Raw genomic sequence first — 23,586 nt, forward strand, 5'->3', positions numbered from 1 at the left:
GGATCTTCAGAGAGCACATCGCGTTGCTTCAGCCCTTCAAGCTGGCATTGTGTGGATAAATAATTATAACATTTTCCCTCCAGAAGTTCCATTTGGTGGTTATAAAATGTCTGGAATTGGAAGAGAAAATGGCTTAGCTGCTATTAATGAGTTTTCTCAACTGAAAACTGTTGTTGTTGAAATGAATCAGGATATTGTTTGTCCATTGTATAATGAAAGTAATTAACTTCATAAAGTTAATTTAAAATAATTTTGTGCAATAATAATAACGTGAATGATAAATTATGATTTCTAAAATTACTATTGGTATGGGAAGGCACTTTTATTTGCAAACTTTGGAACTGTAATAAAGTTCTTCAAATCTAACTTGGAAATTGTATTTCCACACTTTTGTCTGTGTGCAACTTTTTCATATCTTCCTCCGATTTGTGAGTAAATAATATTGAATTTAAAATAATTACAACATATGCTGAATATGGCATAGTATAGCTGACAAATATGGTTTTGTTATATATCTTGAATATAATTTAATTTGATGTATATAGTAAAGAATGCCTGTGTTTAAGGACATGTTGGTCATGTGAGTTATTTGCAATGAAAATGCGAATTTCAATGTTCCAAGCTAAATATGCTTTTGACCAAATTAAATTTTTTCTTGTATAAGATTTTGGCATTAAACTGATAAGAATTAAGAGTACACATAAAATCAGTTATGGCTTATTATATAAATGAAAGATAAAATTTTAAGGAGTTTTTAAATCATATTATGCTTAATGTGCAAAATTTGTGATTGCTTTTAAATTTCTTACATTTTTGTTCAATTTAGTTATAAAGCATATTTTTTTTTTTTAGAACTTAGCAACTTAAATAAGTGAACAAATTTAACTTTGAGCACTGAAATACAAGATTTATCATGCTTGTGTAATATATATGAAACATTTATTAATACAGAAAACAATATTATATAAAAGACAGCATTAATTAGGAATAAGTGATGATGATGTCGTGTCTATGACAAAGTGCAATTATATAGCTTCGAAGCTGTCAAAGACAGCTTTTGCAACCTCGGCAGCTTTATCAGTATAAAGCAGGTCCACTGGGTCTTCAATGCCGATGTTAAATAATCTGGCCTGGATTGCTGGGCAGCTGAAGATGTGATGGCGAGACAGTGGGATGTCATCTGGGCAATGAGGACAAATGTTGGTGTAACTACGCTGTCCGTCTCCAGAAATCCTCATCCCTTTTAAGTGATTTGTCCTAAGTCTGGTTATGATAGTCGATATGGCTCTGTCACAGTTTAATTCCGGGCTGGAGTTTCCTTTAATTTGACCAATTAGTCTTTGACTAGCAACTGCATTGGCATCAGCGAGGGTTAGGCAGTTGGATGGCTGAGGAGAATCACGGAATGCCTTTGCAAGCTCATCGGCCTTCTCATTACCAAAAATATTTACATGAGCCGGTATCCATTGTAAGATGCAGGATCTTTGGGCAGCAATGATTTTGTTTGTGAGCTCAATGATCTGATGACTGAGTTGACATTTGCCCTTCTGGATCGCTTGCAATTCTGATCTGCAGTCAGAGAAGATGATGATGCCCTTGGAACTCTGGTCTTCTTTAGAGAGATAAATCTCCAGAGCACTTTTGATGGCGACGAGCTCGCATGTATAGTTGGAGGCGATTTTCCCAACAGGAATACTGTGGCATTTCTGCACTCCGTCTGGTCCCATGAAAAAAACTCCCGCTCCTCATTAGGAATAAGTGAATAATAAATAAAATAATCTAACAAGTAATAAAGAATGTATTATTCCAGAGAACAATAATGCACTTGAGAATTAACAAAATTATACAGGTAACAGTTCAGTTGACTGTGTTAAAGTTCACAGTTCAATACTATTCTAAGAGGAACTCTAATTTTAACTAATTTAATCGTGCTAAGCTTCTGGGATGTACTGCTCTGGGATCATTTCCTCCAGCCAGGAAATCAACAGCAGTATTTAGCAGCCATTATTTGTGAATGATTCTGTCCTCCAGCTTGCTCTACCACATCTAGGCATAAACTGTGCTAATGTTCTTCAGACATCAAACAGCTGCAGGCAACTGACAACTTCTCAGTTCCCGTTTACCTACTTATCTCCCTACGTTTGTCTAAAAAATATGCATAATTATCTGGAGGGAACGAACTACATGACTAAGTCAAAAGTGATAGAACATATGCAAATTGTCACAAATAGAATTTTGATTTCTAGAAATATTTCCTATCATAACTGGTCTACTATCACTACTTTTCTATCATAATTTGTGATTTTGATAATTTGATATGTTGATCTCTGTTTTACTTTTTATATTAAATTGTACATTACTAATAAAATTCATAATCTAAATAGTGTTGTATATGTTCAAATATGTGTGCTGTATTCAGGGATACCTTCTAATTATGTGCAGTATTCTATACAGATTTTGGCTAATGTTGTTGCTAATATCATAAGTAAAATGATATTAAAATGCTGTTGTATTACTTTTGTTTTCTCAGTAGTAAAAAATGTAAAACAATAACTTTAAAGGTGATCAACATGCATATTTTACAACTAGCAAGACACATAGAGCAAAAACTAATGATATAGAATAGATGTTGTACTTAAGGGCATGCAAAAGTTGCTAATAAATATTTTTCTTGCTAAATTTTGATCAGCATGTCTGCAAAAGAATGACTTGCACTGTAGAATACAAATTTATTTACAGATTATGAGTCAGTTGTAAACTAAATAAATTTGTAACTAAATTTAACTTACTTTAACTGGAATTTTTACTGAAACAATGCAATCAAACAAGTGTGTAGTCAGCTTAATCATACTATTTCTGACAATCTGCCAGCTTCTTTTCATATGAAATCAGTTCTAGCTTATTGCTCACATTTAAAGACATGCATGAGACGTTGTTTACAGTCTTATTTAACTAAAGTGACCACATTTTCATTGAGACAAAGTGGGACAAATGGAATGAAATGAGAATTATAATTTAGTTATGAAAGCAGACCAATAATTCAAAAAAATATTTTTTATTATATGCATTCATACACTTGTCTATAAATATACAAGAATATATTTATTATTAACTATTGGTAACTATAAAAATATTTGTAAAAAAATTGAATATTATGTTTTTAATTAATTTAATATTTTATTTTAAAACAATTATGATTTTCTTTCACGGTCATATTTTTTATCCGAGTGAATACTTTGCAATAGATTCGGATCATTTATTAAAATGTCGTGAAATTTCTCACATGGATAGGTCAAATTATATCTTAGGCTTAATACAGATTTCAAAGTTTTAATGTTCAACTGCGTTTTTTCAATTGGCCACATTTTGTTGATACTAGAAAAAACACGTTCTGTTGCTTCATTTATTCCTGGAAGGGAGAGTGCATGTTCTACAATTTTCTTCAAAATATTTTCGTAAGGAATATTATTCTGTTTAAAATGAAGGAATAACTCCGTCCTTTTTTTTGTCTGTTTCCACATTTGCAGACAACCAACATTTAATTTTTTCATCAGAAACGTATCTTTTGACCAATGACACCTCATCAAAAAGATAATTTTCGCAAATATTATTTTTCCGAAAATGGTTACTAATATATTAAAAAGATTTTTCCACATATTCCCATAAAATCTCCTTTTTTAATGTCACCCAATGAAAGTTTTTTATATCCTCGAATTGAACAGTCCATTCTTCAAGATATTCAAGCAGTTATAAAAATTTTTGACTTCTTTTCAGAAAATCAGGTCGTTTAATATGGCACCTTGGTCTTCCAACCTAGTGATGTCCTTTCGAATAACTGAAGGAACGTAATCGTTATCAATTCTTTCTCGCAATTTTGTTTTTAAATTATTGATTTCATTTGACACTTCCGTAATTGAAATTTTGTTTCCTTCAATAGTTTTCACAGCATTGTGAAATAATGTAGTTTTTTGTGGATGAACTGAAGACAAATTTGTGATGTGTCATTTTCAAAAAACAGCTGCAATATTCTTGGACATTTATCTTGTGATAAGAAGTGTGATTTTAATGGTTCGTATATTTTTAAAATATTTTCTACAGCTTGTAAAAGAGGTAAAAGTCATCGTGTTTTGCTGTAATCAATAATTTTTTTATATTCGATTTCTGCGCTTTCACAAAAATCCTTCAACCTTTGGACACGTACAGTATATATATAAAAAAATACGAATAAATGTTTGTAATAACAATATTTTCAACATCCAGTGGAAGTAAGTCAAATGCTGTTTGAATAGTATTGTGTAGAAGGTGCGCTGCACAACCTACTCGAATAATTTTTTGGTTCAAACGTTCGTTAAGTTTCGTAAAAACGTTATTGATGTCTCTTCTAGCTTTTCCAGCAAAATTTGCGTTAGTGTTATCCACAGAATAGGCAATAATTTTATTGTTCAAATTATTCTTTTTTAAAATAGTACTTATTGAATCAAAAATTATTTATGAAGTTTCACCCGGCAATGAAACAAAATCTAATATTATAATTTTAATTCCTGTTTCTGGATCAAAAAGTCTAACAGTTGTGGGAAATAATTTTAAATCTTTGTGGTTGAAAGCATCATAATATATGGATATAAATGTGAATTTAATCTTATTTCTGCAACTGTGAAAACGAATATGGTGAAAAAAACATTACATATAATTGCTTCCATTTTTGTGCTTGCACATGTAAATTTTTTGTCATACAATGTTTTGATCATTTGCGAAGTAGAATCAATTGATCTGAAACTTTGATTGTGGTTTATGGTGTGGAAAGAAAATAGCCCTTCAGCTAATGCTAGCTGTTCCTCCATTAACAACACATATTCCTCGTCGTTGCGTAACGACAATGATCGAACACCACCGAGTATATCTAACTCGTTACATCACCTAATTTAGTTTACTCTGCATGCATTTTATGTTTTTTTTTATTTCTTTATATTAACTATAATAATTAATAAATAATAGGTAATATATTTTTAGAGTACATTTAAAATAAGAAATGCAGTTGTTTTCTAAAAAGCGGGACATTTTAGAAAATCGGCGTGCGCCAAAATTGGGACGTGTGTCACTTTATATTTAACATAATTTATATCCATTGTATCATATTAACTAAATGATGCTCATGTTTTTCTCATTTATTTTAACTACCTGTGGCACCAATTTCACTAAGCGAGTCTGTTTCCTTTGAAATGACTCTTATGTTAAATTTTATTTTACTTTTGTTAAACAAAATGAACCATGCTTTTATCAGGTATTAATTTTCAATGTACTTATTAGTTAACTTCATGAAATAGCTGAAAATATTAATTTTAATGCTTTAAAGTAACAAGAATTATTGTTTTTAAGTATTCCATTTCATTTGATTTAATATTGCATATGGAATCACTGTAATTATTTGGTATATTGTATTTAATAGAGGATCATATTATCTATCAATGGTTTTTTTGCTATTTTTTTCTGTTGATTCAAATTCATGGAATATGGATACATGTGTGTTTATGCATCTCTTTTATAATTTTTTGATACAAGAAATGTTTGCCATTCCAAAAGCATATCACATAATGTTGTATATTGTTATGTAGATTTAACTTTGATATTTTGTTTAATATTAATTTAAGCATAAAAGACTAAATGTATTTTGAAAAATGCATCTCAACATTAGAGAAAGAACAATTTTATGTTCTTATTAAAACCATATGAAATTGTTTATTCATTAATGTATTAGAAATGTCTGCCCTATATTTTAATAATGTTCAGTAAAATTTTATTAATAAATTTGTATGTTCTTTTTCTTTTCAGCTACATAATGACATACTCAAATTCTTCATTTATTTATTCAGAATACATTATAAATCAATTTTACAATGTCAGAAGAAAATACATTTTGCTGAAATTACATTCTTTATATTTATAATTATATAATTACACTTTTAAAAAATTAACATATATTAGAAAAATATTTTTAGATAGATTAGTGAAAAGAAGCATACTATTAAATTGAAAAGGATTAATTGAACATCAGTAATATTGCTTAAGGTTCAGTGCCCAGGATAAAATGTACAGTCAAAAGTCGTTAATCCAGACTAGTCGGGACTTCGGCAATTCCGGATTATAGACCATCAGTTTAAATCTCGTAAAATGGCATGCAGAAATTCTAAAATTAAAAATATGAAACCGTAATTTATGAAATAAAGAACAATTATGATCTAAAGGGTATCAAAATTTACAAAAAAAAAAAAAAAAAAAAAGCTTAATATTTATTTGTTTACTTTATTAAACATTTCTTTCAATGCAAGTTGTTTAAGTTGCTTCGTTTTATGTGATAATACTTTCTCTTTAATTCTATAAACAGACATAATTTCTTGTTCAGTTACAAAGTTCCACTGTTTAAGTCCCGTAATTGCTGTGCCGAGAATACCGACTAACTTGTCAATCGAAATTTTTTCATTTTCACTAACCTCTCTGTCACCTTCTTCATGTCTTTATCCATTTTTTGCAGCAATTCCACTTTTTGTTTGATGGACATGGAAACATACTTTCGTTTTGTAGATCCTTTGGGAGCTGCAGCATCGGAAATTCTATTTGACATAATCGAAAGTTCAAGTTTACTTTTATAAAATTGCTCTTACAGTCTGAAAAAAGTAATAAGCCGGATCCAGTTCGAAGATTAAGGAACAACGCAATCATCAACATTAACTGAAATAGATAATTAGATAATTTTAGCTTATACCGTCCGTTATACATTAAACGCGCACGCGAAAACGTATTTTGCACTTGCGCACACGCATATGCGCAGTCGTAAAGGTCTTACGCGCACGCGTAAACGCCTATGCGCATGTGTCAACGCTACGTATGCGCAGAAAGTTTTTAGCTTTGAGGTCCGGATTATAGATCATTCCTGATTATGGGTGTCCGAATTAACGACTTTTGACTGTACTAACTGTCAGTTTTGTTTTCTAGTTTTCTTTAGAATTTTCTTTATGTCCTTCGGAAGAGTCTATTTTTTGGCATAATAAAATATATGCACATTTCTAAAAATAAGAAATTTGAATATAGATTTAATTTAGCTTTTTTAAAGTTATTATAGGAAACAGTAATGTAATAATAGGCAGAAGTTGAATAAAATCAAACATGTGAAATATTAATAGATAATAAAGAAGTGATATTTTATCTGACAGTATAAATGGTATATATATATATCTAAGGTATTATTTTCTGTTCATCGTTATTTATTAAAGCTGTATTCATTGATTCAAGAAGGTAAAAACAAGTAGTATAAAATTTGCAATATGTTAGAGTTATCAGAAATATTTTGACTGACTAATGTAAACACATTTTTTAAATTTCTGTTCATAATTATGGGTACCTTTTAATCATCAATTTCATTGAGGAAATAGATAGCTGAAAGTTTAAAAGAGTCAATTAAACATATTGCCAACAAAAAAGCTGTAAAAATATCTGTAATTTGTCGATCATTGTGAACGCATGTTTAGCAGTAATATGCATCTACATGTGATTACACAAATATATAAATGCATAAATTAAAGACTGCATAAAAATAATGTGACCAAACTGAATTTATTGTAAAAATGCTTTTAAATATATATATTTCTTTCACAAATAAATTTTAATTTTAATTTTTTTTTATTTTAAATAAGCTATGAAGTTTTGCATATGTATCTGTCTTGAATATTATCAGATGGGAAAATATGTTCATATGTTTGCATATTAAGATACTCAAAGTGTGTTTAATTTTTTTTAATAACGAAGACATTTTCACAATAATTTCAGCATTCTTTTTAAATTTTTTTAACTAAATATTATTACATGAAATGGAAAGTTTTACATTCACATAACAAAATGATTTAAAACAATAGTCGTTCTCCACTTTTCATTTCCATCACAGAGTGAAAAATGTAAATGATACTGAAAGACAGATGGCAAAATAAGTAATTTTTGTGTCATACAGTCACTTGCAAACAACTGAAATCATTCTGATTTTGTAAAAAAGCATTTTACTGAAAAGATTAAGTTTTGATTTTTCATAGAAATGATAGTATAATCCTTTTATTTAAAAAATAAGATCTAAAAATTTTTGTTTGGAATTCAGCATTTAATATTTTTAATGTACCCTCAAATTATTTTAAATGATTCTGTATAAAACTTATTAATGTAAGAATCTTATTTTAATTACAGTGTCTAAATGTGTTTGAAATTAATTAATCATTTATTAATTAACTGGCCTTCTATTACATTGTTAATTTTTTAGAATTATATTGAAAATAATTATTTAAAAAATATCAATGAAAATACTTGAATTATTTTTTTAAATTGGTATTTGCAAGGTATTTTACTGTAGACGGTTAATGAATGTTTGCATAATTTTTTCTTGCTTGTTTTTCATCCAAGTTGAATGCTGCCTGTACCATACTTACAAAGAATTGTTTTTATCTCATCACCTTCTAATTCCAAAGCTGGGTGATAACGTATTGTAAGAGTATTAGCAAAACTGTCTTGAGGAGTCTGCAAAAGAATTTCCAAAGTATAAATTAATTTTTTTCTTTTCAAAACATTAATCCAAAAAAAAGCAATCCTTTTTTTTAAAAATTTCTTATAGTTTTCTGTTGTTTAAAAGTGGATCATAAGACATGTATTAATGTAAAATATATTTTTATGCTTTAAATATGCTTCAATATAAAAACTGCATGCATGTTTGGAATGTTTAAAAATACTAATAAATCCAATTTATTGTAGAAAAATGCGACCCCCCCCCCCCGGTGGAAACACAAAAACAGTAATCATTAAAATAACAACAATAATAATAATGGCTGTTTCATATTAAATATGAATAAAATTGCATAATAATGAGTATAGTAAGTTTTTAAGGAATTGCATATTTCATTTAGTCAAAAAGAAAATATTTTTACATTTAATTTGATGTATAAAATATAAAGCTTATGCCAGACATAAGAACTGCTTATTAAGGTAAAACTGCATACAGAAAATAAAAAATGCAGAAAACATATATAAAGAATATTTTTCTTTATGGCATTTCTTCTTTTCTGTATATAACTCCCTACAAATGATTCTTCAATGCAAAAAATACAGTGTTTTTCGGACTGTTCGTTATACACATATTATGTGAGGAGAAGTGTACAGGTGATGGAGGATCGGGACACCTGGTATCTAACATAGGTTAGCAGGTATATGTCCCACGCCCTCCACTACCTTGAGTCAGCAGCTTCTTCAAGTCCCAGGAAGCCATTTGCTTCTCTGTGAAGTCACATGAACAAACAGGCATCTGATGATGTTACATGAATGCGCTAGATTGCGTGTCTATATAAGCATTAGCTGTTATAATGCATTGTTCATGCTCTTGTGTGCATACTGCCATAATTCTTAAATGCATCAAATACTACTTATAATAATTCTTAAATACATCAGATACTTGCAATACTATTTAAATATAATCCGTCAGTTAAATACATTGGATACATGATTAAGTTACATTACATATTGAATACATGATTAAGTTAAGGAGAGGTATACGAGGCGCTATAAAATAAAATTAACAAAATAATTTAAAACTAAATGCAGGCACCTAACTAGCGTGGGAGGAAGGGTGACCCCCTTTCACTCTTGAGCACCACCTATGCTTCAGAAAGAAAAAAGGTCCTGAATTATTTTCAGTAGATATGCTTTATATTTTTTAAATATTGCTTTTCAACAAATTCATGTTATTAACCAAGACTAAAGAGATGGCCTAAGATTTTTGGTTTAGTAGTAAGATCTGGAAAAGTCATGCTGCCCCACCAAACATACGGTGAGAAAATACTTCGAAAGTTATGTGACACTTCCAAGTTCTAAAACATTTGTCCTTTTCCAGTTTTGAATAATCCGGTCCCATTTTCCCTATAGCTGTAAAGCTCAGCACGGCAATTCATTGAAAGTGGAGTCATTAAAGAAGCAAAAGGCATTTAAGCATCTAAAATCACAATGATTATGGGAATTAAGTATTTAAATAATTGAGTTAAGGATTTTTAATTTTAAGGTTTGCTCATCATTATGCATAATTGGGCAAGAGAGGGGAAGGAACTCTGTAAAATAATTTTAAGTTATTGCTTTTTACATTAAATTCGAATTTCAGGCAAGTCAATAAATGTAGTAAAAATGTTCAACTTTTTTTTAATAATATAGAGGACATGTCAACTTTTTTTCAGTAAAACGAACTTTATTTTGTTAGTCATCCAATGATTTATGCCCTTGTTATTTAAAAATGATTTAATGGAGCAGTTGTTAAATATGCAGATGTTTTTATTATTTATTTATTAGATTATATTTATTTATTTATTTATTTTGCGTGCATCCATGTTTGGGACAAAATATCAGATAATTATGGAATAAACAAAAATATAAAACAGGAAAAATCTGTAGAATGCATATAAGATCGCTCAACAGTGCTAATCTGACACAGATAAGAATCTCGGCAAACGAGCTGACTACACAAATATTTTTGTGGTTTTCCTTATGTGTAATACAAACCAATTTCCTTAAAGATATCCCTTCCCATAGACAAATAAAATAACCTTTGGGTGTACTCATCTAAACAAAGAGTACCAAGAAAAATGTTCTTCATTTAATGCTGGATTCATTTGCATCATATAATAGTTTAGATTCATGCCCTAAAATTTTAAAATGATAGTTTTTCTTTTTTAAATTTTAAGCAGTATTTATTAACCCTTAGGCTGCTATCACACGTCGGTTTGTTTCGGAAGAACAGCTGTTTGGAACAATTTTTCTGCTTTGTCACAACAGCCAATCACTATAGATCGCTTTGGAGTTAATACAGGAGGAACTGGTTCTCCATGAAAAACAAGCTGATAGCTGATTGGTTGAAAACGAAGAACTTGCAATTTTTTTGGAAAGGAAGGAAAAAGTCTCACGTCTTTCTTTCAATAGTTAAACCAGGCAGAAAAATTGTCCGAAACAGTTGTTCGTGTGAAACAAATGCCATGTGATATGGGCCTTAGGGGCATAAGCCCAGAAAGCCTTTAATCTCAAAACGACATTTTGTGTTGAATCACTAAAAGAGCTGTATCACCTTCCAAACTGCTGCCACCAAACATTATCGCCCTGTGTTATATTTAAAGAAATTAAATAATCAAGAATCTGCATGAATGTATGTATGTTTCTCACATTGTGAAAAAACAATGGTATCTAGAGCCATTAAAATTTAAATAATGTAGTCTTCCGCCTGCATATGAGCACTTAAAAGCCCAAATTTGGAATTCGTTTTATTGTTTATTTTGTATTTTGTAAAATTTTAACTCATTTTTATTAACAAACTCAGCTACTTCAAAGCGAGCAATGGCAACACTGTATGGAAAAAAAAAAAACATTTTTATCTCCAGCGCACGAGAACGTCTATCAGAAATCCTAAAGATACGCTGTTTTTAAATATTTTTAACCGAAATGTTATGTGTATGTAAATGAAAAATAATCGCCCCTTTGGACATAAAAAAATAAAGCTCTAAAACATGAAATTGTAGGCGCATATTCTTTGCACTCTTCTTCTGTTTAAGATCAAATAGAACCGAGGCATTTTAATAAATTGTGAGAATCACCAAGTAGGGCCACTTAGCCCTTATGAATAAATTACAAAGGGACCAACTTGACCATGAGGAAGTGAAAAGTAATGGAACAAATACATATAACGTCTTTGAAAGTTACTTATGTTTTCTTAAAACATTTGTTGTGCGTTACTAGACGTAATGTTTTAATTTGTGTTGAGTCATCTAAACCATTTAATTTGTCCTGAAAAAGAAGACATAAATTTGAAAAAAAATTTAAAAACTTGAGTTTTATTCCTTCAAGAAATTCTACACTTTCTAATGAAATGAACTCTACCGTGAGCATTTCTCTGAGAAACAAATAAGCAATTTTTCTCCTTATTAGAAAATTATGGCTATTTTATAATAATATAACACTTAAAATGTTACTTTACTAATTATAATATAATTAGTAAAATAACATTTTAATAATTAGTAAAGTAACATTTTAAGTGATTTATAATTAGTAAAGTAACATTTTAAGTGATTAAAAATTCTTGCAGTATGTGCAACTCCGTATTTAAATCTGTTTGTTTGAACTGAAAATTTTGATCAGATGTAAATTTGTTCAATTATTAATTAGCTACAGTTATAAATTGGACTCTAAATGTTTGTTTCACTTGCAGTAAGCTTAATATTATTTAGCTATACTATTTAGAGGTGTTATCATACAGATAGTTTTTGATTCCAAGTTGTGCAGTTAGACAAAATCCTTCTCTTAGTAAAATTATTTCTTTAACGCATACTATTGTTACAAATTCTGTACATAGATAGATGATGTTAGTGTAGTTATATGTGATATGTTGTATTTTTCTGTGTTATGTAACAAGAAAAATCTAAAGAGGCAAGCTATGCCGGAAAAGAAAGAATACAGAGGCAATATATTTAACATTCAGTAAATGAGTATCTCGGTAATTTGGAGAGAAATCGCCAAAGTTGACGACATTTTGGTCCAGTCTCTGTATCACCGTAATAAGTATTGTAATTGGTAACTATATAAGCTGTAGCCGTAATTCGCCCCTCCTATTGCTTTCCAGCAATTTCGAGAAGCAGAAAATACTACAAATATGTCGGATGTCGGCGGGAACTCTATGATATCGTGAAGAATTGTGTACAACTATTTTTATGGAAAGTTCCAGATCTCTGAAGTGTTTCTTTTGAAAAAATAAATTTTATCAACCTATCATCGGAGCTGTGTGCATTCAAAATATTACCAGCCCACTGACACACAATAATATTAATGAGGGAGCGGACAGTTATTTTAATTCTTATTTAATTTTTTTCCCTTCAAAGCGTACATGATCACAAATGAATCATTATGTTAAAATTTGTTAACAATGTATCAGCTTTACCGATTTTATAGCCCTGTAAATCGACAATGTCGTATACAATCCTTTTTTGTATTTTATAATAGAAAAGTATAGCACAGTTTTATATTTTATAATAAAAAAAAAAGTATATTGATGTATTTTATATTCGTTTAGAAGTTCTAATCTTTTATAATGCAATGAATTAACTAAATTTATTCGTTACAATTTATATTTAAATAAATTTAATGATTTTTTAATCTTAATAAGACACACATATACCGTATTTGACGGCATATAAGATGCCACTGACATATAAGACGCACCCTTATTTAGAAGGCCACACACAAGGAAAAAAAGTTTCAATAGTCCGCGCGACAGCGCGGTACCACAATAACTTAAAATGTGGTTTCTTTTAGTTCTCGCATTTCGTAAAAGCCAAATAAACAATCATTGAATGCAATTACCAAACATGTTTTTATTAAGAAAAATTAACAAACGGCAAGCTATTCTTTTTCGGTAGATGGTGGACCGAAATGCCTTACTGCTGCTCTCTTTCCATGTACTTTGGCGTAGTTTAACACTCCTAGTTTATACTGAATTGTATAGCTTAATCTTTTGTTTCCTGTAGTCATATTTTCCAGGGTATTTTTTTTTTTTTTTTTTTTTTAAACAAACAGTTTTAAGCACCGATACCGACACATTTATACAGAGTAGCACCGATACCGACACGTGTGCCGGATGAGTCAAAGAAAGTCTATGCAAATAAGGAAAGGCTCCGTAGACGTAATGTGACCGTCGAACCTGTTCAAACTTCGTCATCAGCTTCGAGCTTTGGCGACAGATATTTCACTCATGCGCAAAATAATTATGGCAGGTGTAGAAAAAGTTATGCGAGTCTAGATCTTTATCCGGGCTAAAAATAGCATTCAGTATTGAAAGTTAATCTGTTCTTCACGTATAAGACGCAGGAAACATTTTTGAGACCAAATTTAGGAAAAAAAAAGTGCGGCTTATGTGCCGTCAAATACGGTATTCATATATTTAAAAAAAAAAAAAAAAATTTAAAAGGAAGCAGTGATTCAAAAAAGGTTTGAGAAAAGCTATCTTAGATTCAACTTGTGGAGTTTACGTGTAGTTTCTAATATGATATTTTTATGTTAATTATCTTTCCTATCTCTGTCATTTCCATTTTTCTGCCAGAATGTAAATTTCTACTTCGTGTAATGTTCAGAAGAGGTACAAAGAAGACAGTATTCAAAGGAAGGTTTTAGAGAGTAGGATTAGAGCGTGTTTTGCCTGCTGAAGGCCACATTGTTAATTTGTATAGGCATTAAGCAGTCACATATTTTCGTTATATCGAGATATTCTTTTTGGGGCTTTTCTTTGTATTCTGCAGCATTGCATCATTCTCGCGTTTAGGCTTGTTACGCCGACCTTACGTCACAGCCAGCTTGCGCGTTTTTCTATTTGTGCAGCCATTAGGATAACTTACTTGTCTTAGATTTAATTCATCCAATTTTTGATTTAAAACATAATTATTGCCTTTGAAAGCACGAGTGGTATTGTCTGTTAATTTTTATCTTGGTCAAATAAAAGGGTGGTGCTTAAAAAACATAACGATAATTGTTTCATTCTTAAGAGTTCTCGTACATTTGATGTTACCTAAGAACACGAGACTCGATAAACTTAAAATCTCTTTTTTCCCCCAAAACATTGAATATTTACGCCAAACATTGAATACTTACTACAGGACAAACATTGATCGTGTCTCCGCAGAGGACAATTTATATAATAAATTTTAGAGAATGAACCTCAATTTTTACTAATTTAGTGTTGAAGAAGTTGTAGAACTCTGCTATTATGTACCAGCAATGGCTTCAAAATATAAAATATATTTTTGAGAAGTGTCACTCAGTCAAATAAACATGCAAAAAATAAATAAATAATTTAACTGTTGCAATGTTTTAAAGAAACGTTACAAGATTTTAAATTAAATTTTATAATTCCACTTAATTGAATATTTATCATTTCGCAATATTGTAGAAAAACTGCATAAACTTATACTACGATGGGGTCTAATGATAATCGTTCAAGACATTTCCTTATGCTTATTTCGCCGGTCTCATCAAGAGTTAAATTGTTCATTAGATAAACAAAAATTTTATGAACTTTTTCCTGGATAATTATCTTTTATCTCCATAAATCTGTGGATTTTTTTAATTCTTAATTAATAAAATTCTTGATTTTCAAACTCCTGATAATAGATTTGTTTCAAGAATATTCTTTCATAATGTATGTTGAGAGATGGCAAAAACAAACCTATACACAAGCTCAAATACACTGACACTCACCACATGTATGGTTCCGCATGCAGCATGAGGGACATTAAGTGAGTACGACAGTTTGCCATCACCACGAAAACTGCAACCACTGTCCTTCTTCCCGGCGTGTACTAGTCCGCGAAATGGGTCAGAGAAGTTTAAGTTGACGAGAATATCGTTGGATCGGCAAGACAGAGACACTAGAAACAAAAACCAGTAACACATTATTTACTATGAAATATGTACGCACACCTTGTACTTAATCATATCAATTATATATTTGAATGAAATCATAATAACACAATGAGGTTTATTTATTTTCTATAGGGTGTAAGGAAATGGTCAAATCATGGCAACAGTAATCAGATTAATCAATTACTGGCTACAAGCAGTTACGCATGAGAGGAATTAAATAGATTAACCGCTGTTATGTGGAATGGCATTTTCTGCTACGTTTTGAATCACCTACACCTCACTCTATTCATATTCTTAACTATATGATTTTTTAAAAAAAACGTTATTTAGATCTTTTAAATTCTCTAAGATAAATTAGTAATTCATATTGTTAAGATTTGCTAAAATATCTTACTCATTTAATTATTAATTATATGACCCAGTTTAGTTATAGTACAGTATTTATTCGTAATGACCTAATTGTTCGATAGAGGGTAAGGTCTCAGACATAGGGACCCCGGTATAACACCGTTCCTCTCGTGTGGCACTTTGCTATGTGGAAGTGCGGGACAGCTGTATCAACAGCAGTTTTTCTAAACATAAATCCGAGAGCAAAATATGGAGCTTCCGTAAAAACGAAATCTGCAACCAATATGTGATGCTAGAACTAAACATTTCGCATCTGCAACTTGAACAACAAGACTTTCGGCTCTTTGAAACTAATAGTAATGATCTTAACATTAGTGACCTGTTGAATTTTTTTTTTTTTTAATGGCTTCAAACTGTAGTGTTTCTTTATTATCGTTTCTTTCACGGGTAAAATTTGTATGGGCATTAAGCAGTCACATATTTTCGTTATATCGAGATATTCTTTTTGGGGATTGACCAATTCTATTTGGGAAAATGCACAGCACCGAAATAGTCTTTATCTTACTTATTTCTTTATATATTTTGCCCAATTTGACTAGGCTATAAAATATATTAGAGCGAATATTTAAGGTTGCGAGCATTTCGAAAAATAATTTACTAATAGCAATGAAATTCTGATACTATGAGATATCCAACAATAGCGTAACAATGTAAGTAGAGGATAATTTTCTTGCAGTATACAAATGAAACCCAAAATGACTTCATTTTCACACGTATTTCCAGAGCGACCCAAGACAGCTCTGCATTCCTATAAACGAGATTTTTGATTATAGCATGCGGCAGCAAATCGCATTCTTCTATAAAGGAACATTTTAATATTTTGGTGTTAACGTCTTGAAGATTCGCCCAGACGCTATAGTGGTACCGAAGGGCCCGGGTTCGAATCCCAGAGAATACATGGATGTTTGTCAATGTTCAGCGTCACTCCAAATAGACGGCGAGCCGAAAGTCCTCTCGCCTGGATTGGTGGGATGGAAGACACCCGGATCCCTTCCGAGGTGCTTTCCCTCAAAATTGGGAGTGGAAAATACAAGTCCAACCTCTCTTCGGCGTAGGCTCTGGCAACCAATGTTCCATGCAATATGGACACGACAACAACAACAACGTCTTGTAGTCAAGTGGCTTTTACGGGAAATTTCCAAACATTTGTTTCGGAACTTCTTGTAGCCAATAACATTTGTATCGGATTTAGATCCAGTTATCCTGCCGTTCACAGCTTATGGCGGATAATCTATTTCTCCAGAAAGGCCTTTGACCAGCTGAACTCATGTGATTTTGCATTATTGCCCATAAAAATAACGTTCTTTCCAACAACCTCCATAAGGTCTAAGAACCTCATTCCCATAAAGCTGTGATATCGCATGGCCTGCATTGAAAATATGAAGGGATCTACGGCCGTCCAACATAATGCCTTCCAATATAAAGATTCCAGTTCAACCAAAGTTATTGCTTTCCTTTACATTGTCTATATTCCTTTATATCTTTCTAGGTGAAAACTCATCGATATTCATTCTGTGTACTGAATCTCGATCTCGAAGGGGACATGATCTCAATCTTGCTGTGCTCATTAATTCGTCCCGAACGGTATAATCGGTTCATTGGACTCCGTTCGAGTCCCGGAGAAGGCTTCGAAATTTGTAAGAATAATCGTATCTGTGCGGCACGGGGTATTTAAAATACTGGCGGCCATTTAAACAGTATAGTGATTGTGACGCTGACTACTCGAGTGGGTGGTGGTAGAGGAAGAGGGATGGAAGATAGTGATTAATATATTCAAGTCAATTTTTCCATATTATCATCATAGTCTTCAACTACTGTAGTTGCCACATTCTAGTTGAGCTTGTCCGGGTATAGTAGTTTTACTCGGAGTAGGACTATAGTCTCAGCTCATATCACGAGCGACTTCATTCTCGAATGGTAAAATACCAAGTCATATTCGAAACGTGTGGCCGAAACGTAAAACTATTCAAGTTCAAATCCTGTCAGTTCTCCCGTTCTTTCAAAGGGACTAGTTCCATTGGAGTTCTCCCCCCCCCCCATGTGTAAAGTGAATCTGAGCTAGTTTCCCTTAAATTATCCTCCCGTTACGCAAGTAATCTTCGTGTGATTTGCCATAATCCAAATAATCTAATCTATAGTTTAATAGCTTATAGTTAAGCTTACTTGCACTGCATATTAATTTTTGCATTTTTGGAGAAAATTTTCATAATTGTTTATATATTTTATGAATTTTGGTATCTGCAATAAAAAAAATTATCAAAATCAACTGAAAATATTTAATATTAAAAATAATGTTTATACCTATAAAATCCTAAAAATTATTTTACGACGCTTGGACCTATTTACATGTTTAGAATTTGGGGGAAAAAAACATTTATGAGCTTTTTTATTTATTTAATAAAACACAATGCATGGAAACAATTCCGACAATACACTGCATTTAACGTTCGTTAATCCATACTTGACGGTAGTGCTATTACAAAATTTTCATGCATTCTTTAATAGATTTTATTTTATTTTTATCTAATATTCCAGAATAATTTCAATGCATTTCAGAGCTCGTTCTGTTCTGAGCACCTAAATAGCTGTAACTAACGAATGTATATAAGTATTAATGAATGGTACAAGAACAAAGAACTCCTATGTAATAATTATCAACTAATGATATCTTGAGTTTTTAAACTGATATATCTGAGAGTTCATATTAAATTTTTTATATATTTTTAACATACATATTTATTTTCAATTTACCTCTCGTTTTTTCGGATACAAAATCTTTAAATATGCCAGATTTATAGCCCAACTTTGTGCCTACTGGCCCACATTCCACGTACGGAGCAATTATGACCTGAAAAAAAAAAAAAGGAAAACTTTAATTATTTTTAGAAATGATATGCGGAGCTAAATAAATGATACGATCTCAAAAATGAATAGAGATTTAAAAATTTCTCTCTGAGATCAATCAAAGTGAAAATTTTCCAACAATTTTAGATTTAAATTTTCATACAGATAATTATTACTAAATTAGATCTACTGCAAGGCTCATTCTCAAGTTAAAAAATAATAAATGTGATATGCTGCATAGTATGATCCGAAAATTCCCACTTAAAGTAGGAAGAGGTTTTTTTGAAGTTATTAGTTTTTTTTTTTTTTTTTTTTTCAGCAGGAAACGTGAAAAATTAGCAATGCCCTCGCTGGGACTCGAATCTGGACCTCGAGAATACGCACCGAGTGTGTTACCGTTACCCCACGAAGGCATGCAGAAAGGAGAGAGAAAATACCCCCTTTTAAAGGGAGACTGGAGATTAGAGGACCCAGTCTCCAAATCCTGTTGGTGAAGAATCATCATCCACCACCTTTTATTTCGGGCGTCACTATAGAGTCATTAGGTTATTTTGAAGCAGGAGACGGGAATAATATGCAATGCCCTCACCGGGACTCGAACCTGGACCTTTCGAATACGCGCCGAGTGTGCTACACGTTACACCACGAAGACATGCAGAAAGGACAGAAAAAATACCTTAAGAATGAGATTTTTTAGTGAGAAGACCTTTTAATGTATGAGACTTTTTAATGATATACGATATAAAGCTAAAAAAATTACATTGTTTTAATGGATTTCATTGAGAGAAGGTAAACATAAAAATGGTTGTTCTTCTAAGATATCACAAAATGTGGCAACTTGTTAAGTCAATTTTCTGGCCATTTCTCTACCAAATTGTGCTGCATTTTCTTCACAGCACAGTTTGCAGCACCTTTGCATTGTAGAGATTTTTCCAGGTTTTTTAGTAGTAGTTGGAATATTGCTAGACGGAATGTCTATTTGTGAGGTGACATTCAATTGATATTTTCACGTTCTAGAATGAATAAAGACTTTTGTCCGCATTGAACCAAGAACCACAGTTAACTGAAAGCATATAAAGGTAAAAAACTTCTAATCTCTTAACTAACAATCACAGAGGAGCGCTTGGCATTGCTATACCGTAATACCAACGCACTTCTATGGAGAGTGCGCGGCCTGGCGAGAATTTCCTTACAAATTCGCATGGCATTCAGTGTGTTAAAAACAAACTTATGTTTAGTAACTTTAGTAATATCTCCGTCTCAAGTAATTCCAACAATAAAAATTACTACTTCCAATAGAAATTACTTTATAAAATTCTTCACTTACCAGGGAGAGGAAAAAAATTTGTCCAGGATGGAAGAAATGAAGAACAAATTGTCTGGGCGATTAACAGATTTTTCGCATATTGCCTTACTGACCTTGAACGACTGGAATTTACCATGGGGTGACTAGTTTTGCGAATGTTAATGAGCCAGTCTGGTTGATTATATTTTATTTCGAGACATAGTTTGCGGAATCGAAAAGAGGATCGGCTTAGTAATTACAATCTAATAATAAGTCGGAGTATTTATGATCGCTAAAATTAAGCATAAATAATGTAACCCGATTGGAGAAAAAAAAAAAAAAAAAACACTTTAAAAGCAATTTAAATCAGGTTGTCTGCTAACACTTTCATCTTTCTTCTTTGCTTCCTTGAGAACTCGCGCGAAAGCGAGTAGAAAAGTGAAACAGTAACTCGGCAGCAGGCGAAATCGTTTTAGGTGAATACCGTATTTACTCGCGCCATAGTCACACTTTTTTTTTGGGGGGGGGGGCAATTTTTCATTGTGAAAGTCTAGATGCGACTATTATGCTGGGAAATCTACTACACAATATTATACACTTTTGACGATTTTTTCTGCTTCAAAACGGAGCTGCAACTATTACGCAAGTAAATACCGTATATTCATGTAACAATGTTTTTATATTTTAGAGTTATTCGTAGATACACTGTAGTTTGACAGATTACTGATGTCATTATACAGGATGATTCAAGACTTCAAGAGGAACGAATTTCAAGAAGGGGTAGGATCCACCAAGACGACCCGGAACCCCATAGCAGTGCAGGGTCAGAAATGCAATCCTAATGAGATAGGTAGGATTAGGGACTGTCGCAGGAAACCTGTCCACAGCCAGCCGCAGAGGTGCTAGGATTGAAAATATGAATACATCGTGATCGCAAACTGACATTTAAAGATCATGAAAATAAGTCCTGGCTTTCCTGATGATGAAGGGACATTTCGTAAAGCACGACTGGGATTAGGGAACACAATCGCAAATCCTGGTGGTGAAGAATCACCATCCGCCACCTTTTAGTTCGAGTGCCACTGTAGAGCCATTAGGATTTTTGATGTAGGAGACATGAAAAATGAGCAATGCCCTCACCGGGACTCGTATCTGGACCTATCGAATATGTGCCGAGTGTGCTACCGTTATACCACGAAAACATGCAGAAAGGAGGGAGAAAATACCTTGAGGATCCAGTCGCCTAATCCTGGTGGTGAGGACTCAATCATCCACCACCTTTTAGTTCGAGAGACACTGTAGAGTCATTAGGGTTTTTAAAGTAGGAGACGAAAAATGAGCACTGCCCTCGCCGGCTCGTACCTGGACTTCTCTAATACGTGCCAAGTGTGCTACCGTAACGTGGCGTTAAGACATGGAAACTCGGGCATTTTGGGATGCACTGGGTGTTTAGAAATTGCGCATCTTCGTGGCTATCAAAACGACCGAAAGGCCTGTCAACGGTTTTCCTGCGACAGCCCCTAACAACCCCCTATCGCGTTAAGATTGCAATTCCTGTCCTGCATTGCTATGGAACTCCGAGTCGTCTAGATGTACCCTATCTCTCTTAGAAGTTTGTTCCTCTAGTTCTGAATCGTCCTCTCTAGAGGTAATGCCCAATTTTAAATATAGCATTTTTTTAGAAACCTCGCCAACGGCCGAGAGATTAAGAACGCGATCACTAGTAGTTCAAGCTAAATGAAAGGATTAACAGCATACATGATTTTCGTGTTTTACCCCGTATGTAACACGAACACGAGTCAACAGAAAATCCTCAACGAAGGCAGCTTAGCCCTTAGGCAGATAACCTAACGCTTTTGGGCAATGAAATTATGCATTTATGGATTAATTTCAAATATGGTTATCATCAACACTTAGCAAGAGATGTTCATAACAACTCTGGCCGGTTTGTGATCAGGTGACTGTTCGTCGAATCAACGAAAAATGCCAAAACGAAATTAATAGCCCTTCTGGCCAAAGTTGCCCCTTTGGACTTAAAATATCTTCCTATTTTTTAATCTGATTGATTTAAATAAAAATCTATTTAAATCATGATATATCTAATTATGAATATTAACTATTTTTTATGAAATGAACACAAGATGGACTCGTTAAAATCATTACATACTCTTTTATGATAACTCTTTTAGGCGGCTGTACGCTCAAGCGCCTAGTTTTCAAAGAAATAATACGAGGAATATAATATATATATATATATATATATAAGGACTCTAACGAGACTAACACTCTAGTAATTCCAAGTATATGCTGTTTTTAAACATTCTGTGATTTTCTTCTTGATTTTGTTACAAATGCGAAGAAAGCAAAGCTTAATAATAAAGACAAAAAATTGCATTAGCATGACTGAGTCCGAGAGCAAATTTGTAACCTGCGAAGCTCAGTGAAGACCATACAAATCCTCTGCTGCTACGTTAAAATCCAAATCCTTTCAGATTTTCTTTCTTTCTTATTTTTTCCTTGCTCCCCTCCCCTGCCCCCCCACTTCCGAAGAAAAACATCTATAGATTAGAACGACTGTTTTATATAATCACTTTCACGTGAGATTTTTAAAAATATTATGTTATTTCCTAACACAAAGCAGCTTTCTGAGTGGCATAGCTTAAACTTTTGCAGCCCGAGGAGGGCCATTTGCCGCCCCACTTAATGCACATCAAAAAATCAAATCTATAAAATGACAGAACGACATATAGGGAAATAAATAAAAGCTCCGTGTTAATTTCAAAATAAAACTCTAATCTAACATTTTATTTCTTTTTTCTTTCTCTTAGCATAATCCTCGATGACATTCTAGAAGTTTGTTTCATTACTCCAGTTGCTCTTCTCTAGACAGTACCACATTTACTAAATACAAAATACTCATTTTTAGGAATGAATTAAGACCTTTTAATCGATTTATATATAGAAAAACTTCTCTCACAGTATACCTAATATTTAAACAGCATGAGGGTTATTCTAATTCTATAGTTACAATATTTGTAATTTCGTTTTGGAGAACATATTTTAGAACAAAATTGTATAAAAGTTCAAAGCGACTGTTCCACATCTCGGTTTCCTTTTCTGCGGAACTATTTCTCTCTTATCGAGGAATTCATTGTTGTTCCACGTCATTAAGATGTTCATTTAATTGTCATTGATATTTTCCACTCAAAAGTTTTAATGGAGTAGATAAGGCTATAAGGTATTTTCTCCCTCCTTCCAGCACACCTTCATGGTGTAACGGTTAGCGCACTTGGCGCGTATTTCGAGAGGTCCAGGTTTGAGTCCCGGCGAGGGCATTGCTCATTTTTTACGTCTCCTGATTCAAAATATCCTAATGATTCTACAGCGGCGCCCGAACTAAAAGCTGGTGGATGATGATTCTTTAACACCGGGATTTGGCGACTGGGTCGATTAACCTCCAGTCGCCTTTTAAAAGAGGGAGTATATAAGGTATTTTCTTCCTCCTTTGAGCATGCCTTCGTAGTGTAACGGTTAGCACACTGGGCGCGTATTTCGAGAGATCCCACGGAGGGCACTGCTTATTT

The 23,586-nt window shown here is 32.4% G+C and overlaps 2 protein-coding genes across 2 annotated transcripts in view; one reads left to right on the forward strand and one right to left on the reverse strand.

Annotated features, from left to right (window-relative positions):
• LOC118198540 (4-trimethylaminobutyraldehyde dehydrogenase-like) overlaps positions 1–7,956 on the forward strand; it is a 28,881-nt gene extending 20,925 nt beyond the window's left edge. Inside the window, exon 9 of the mRNA XM_035370239.2 lies at positions 1–7,956. Coding sequence (XP_035226130.1) covers positions 1–226 — 226 coding nt within the window. The 3' untranslated portion in view covers positions 227–7,956.
• The window catches only part of LOC118198539 (uncharacterized), a 24,052-nt gene continuing 6,311 nt past the window's right edge, over positions 5,846–23,586 (reverse strand). Inside the window, exons 2-4 of the mRNA XM_035370238.2 lie at positions 18,625–18,721; positions 15,301–15,470; positions 5,846–8,553 (exon numbers count right to left, since the gene is read on the reverse strand). Coding sequence (XP_035226129.1) covers positions 8,431–8,553; positions 15,301–15,470; positions 18,625–18,721 — 390 coding nt within the window. The 3' untranslated portion in view covers positions 5,846–8,430. The remainder of the gene's footprint in view (positions 8,554–15,300; positions 15,471–18,624; positions 18,722–23,586) is intronic.

This window comes from Stegodyphus dumicola, chromosome 9, assembly GCF_044657685.1.
Source record: "Stegodyphus dumicola isolate Sdum_Otavi_A_Nest chromosome 9, ASM4465768v1".
Taxonomy (NCBI): domain Eukaryota; kingdom Metazoa; phylum Arthropoda; class Arachnida; order Araneae; family Eresidae; genus Stegodyphus; species Stegodyphus dumicola.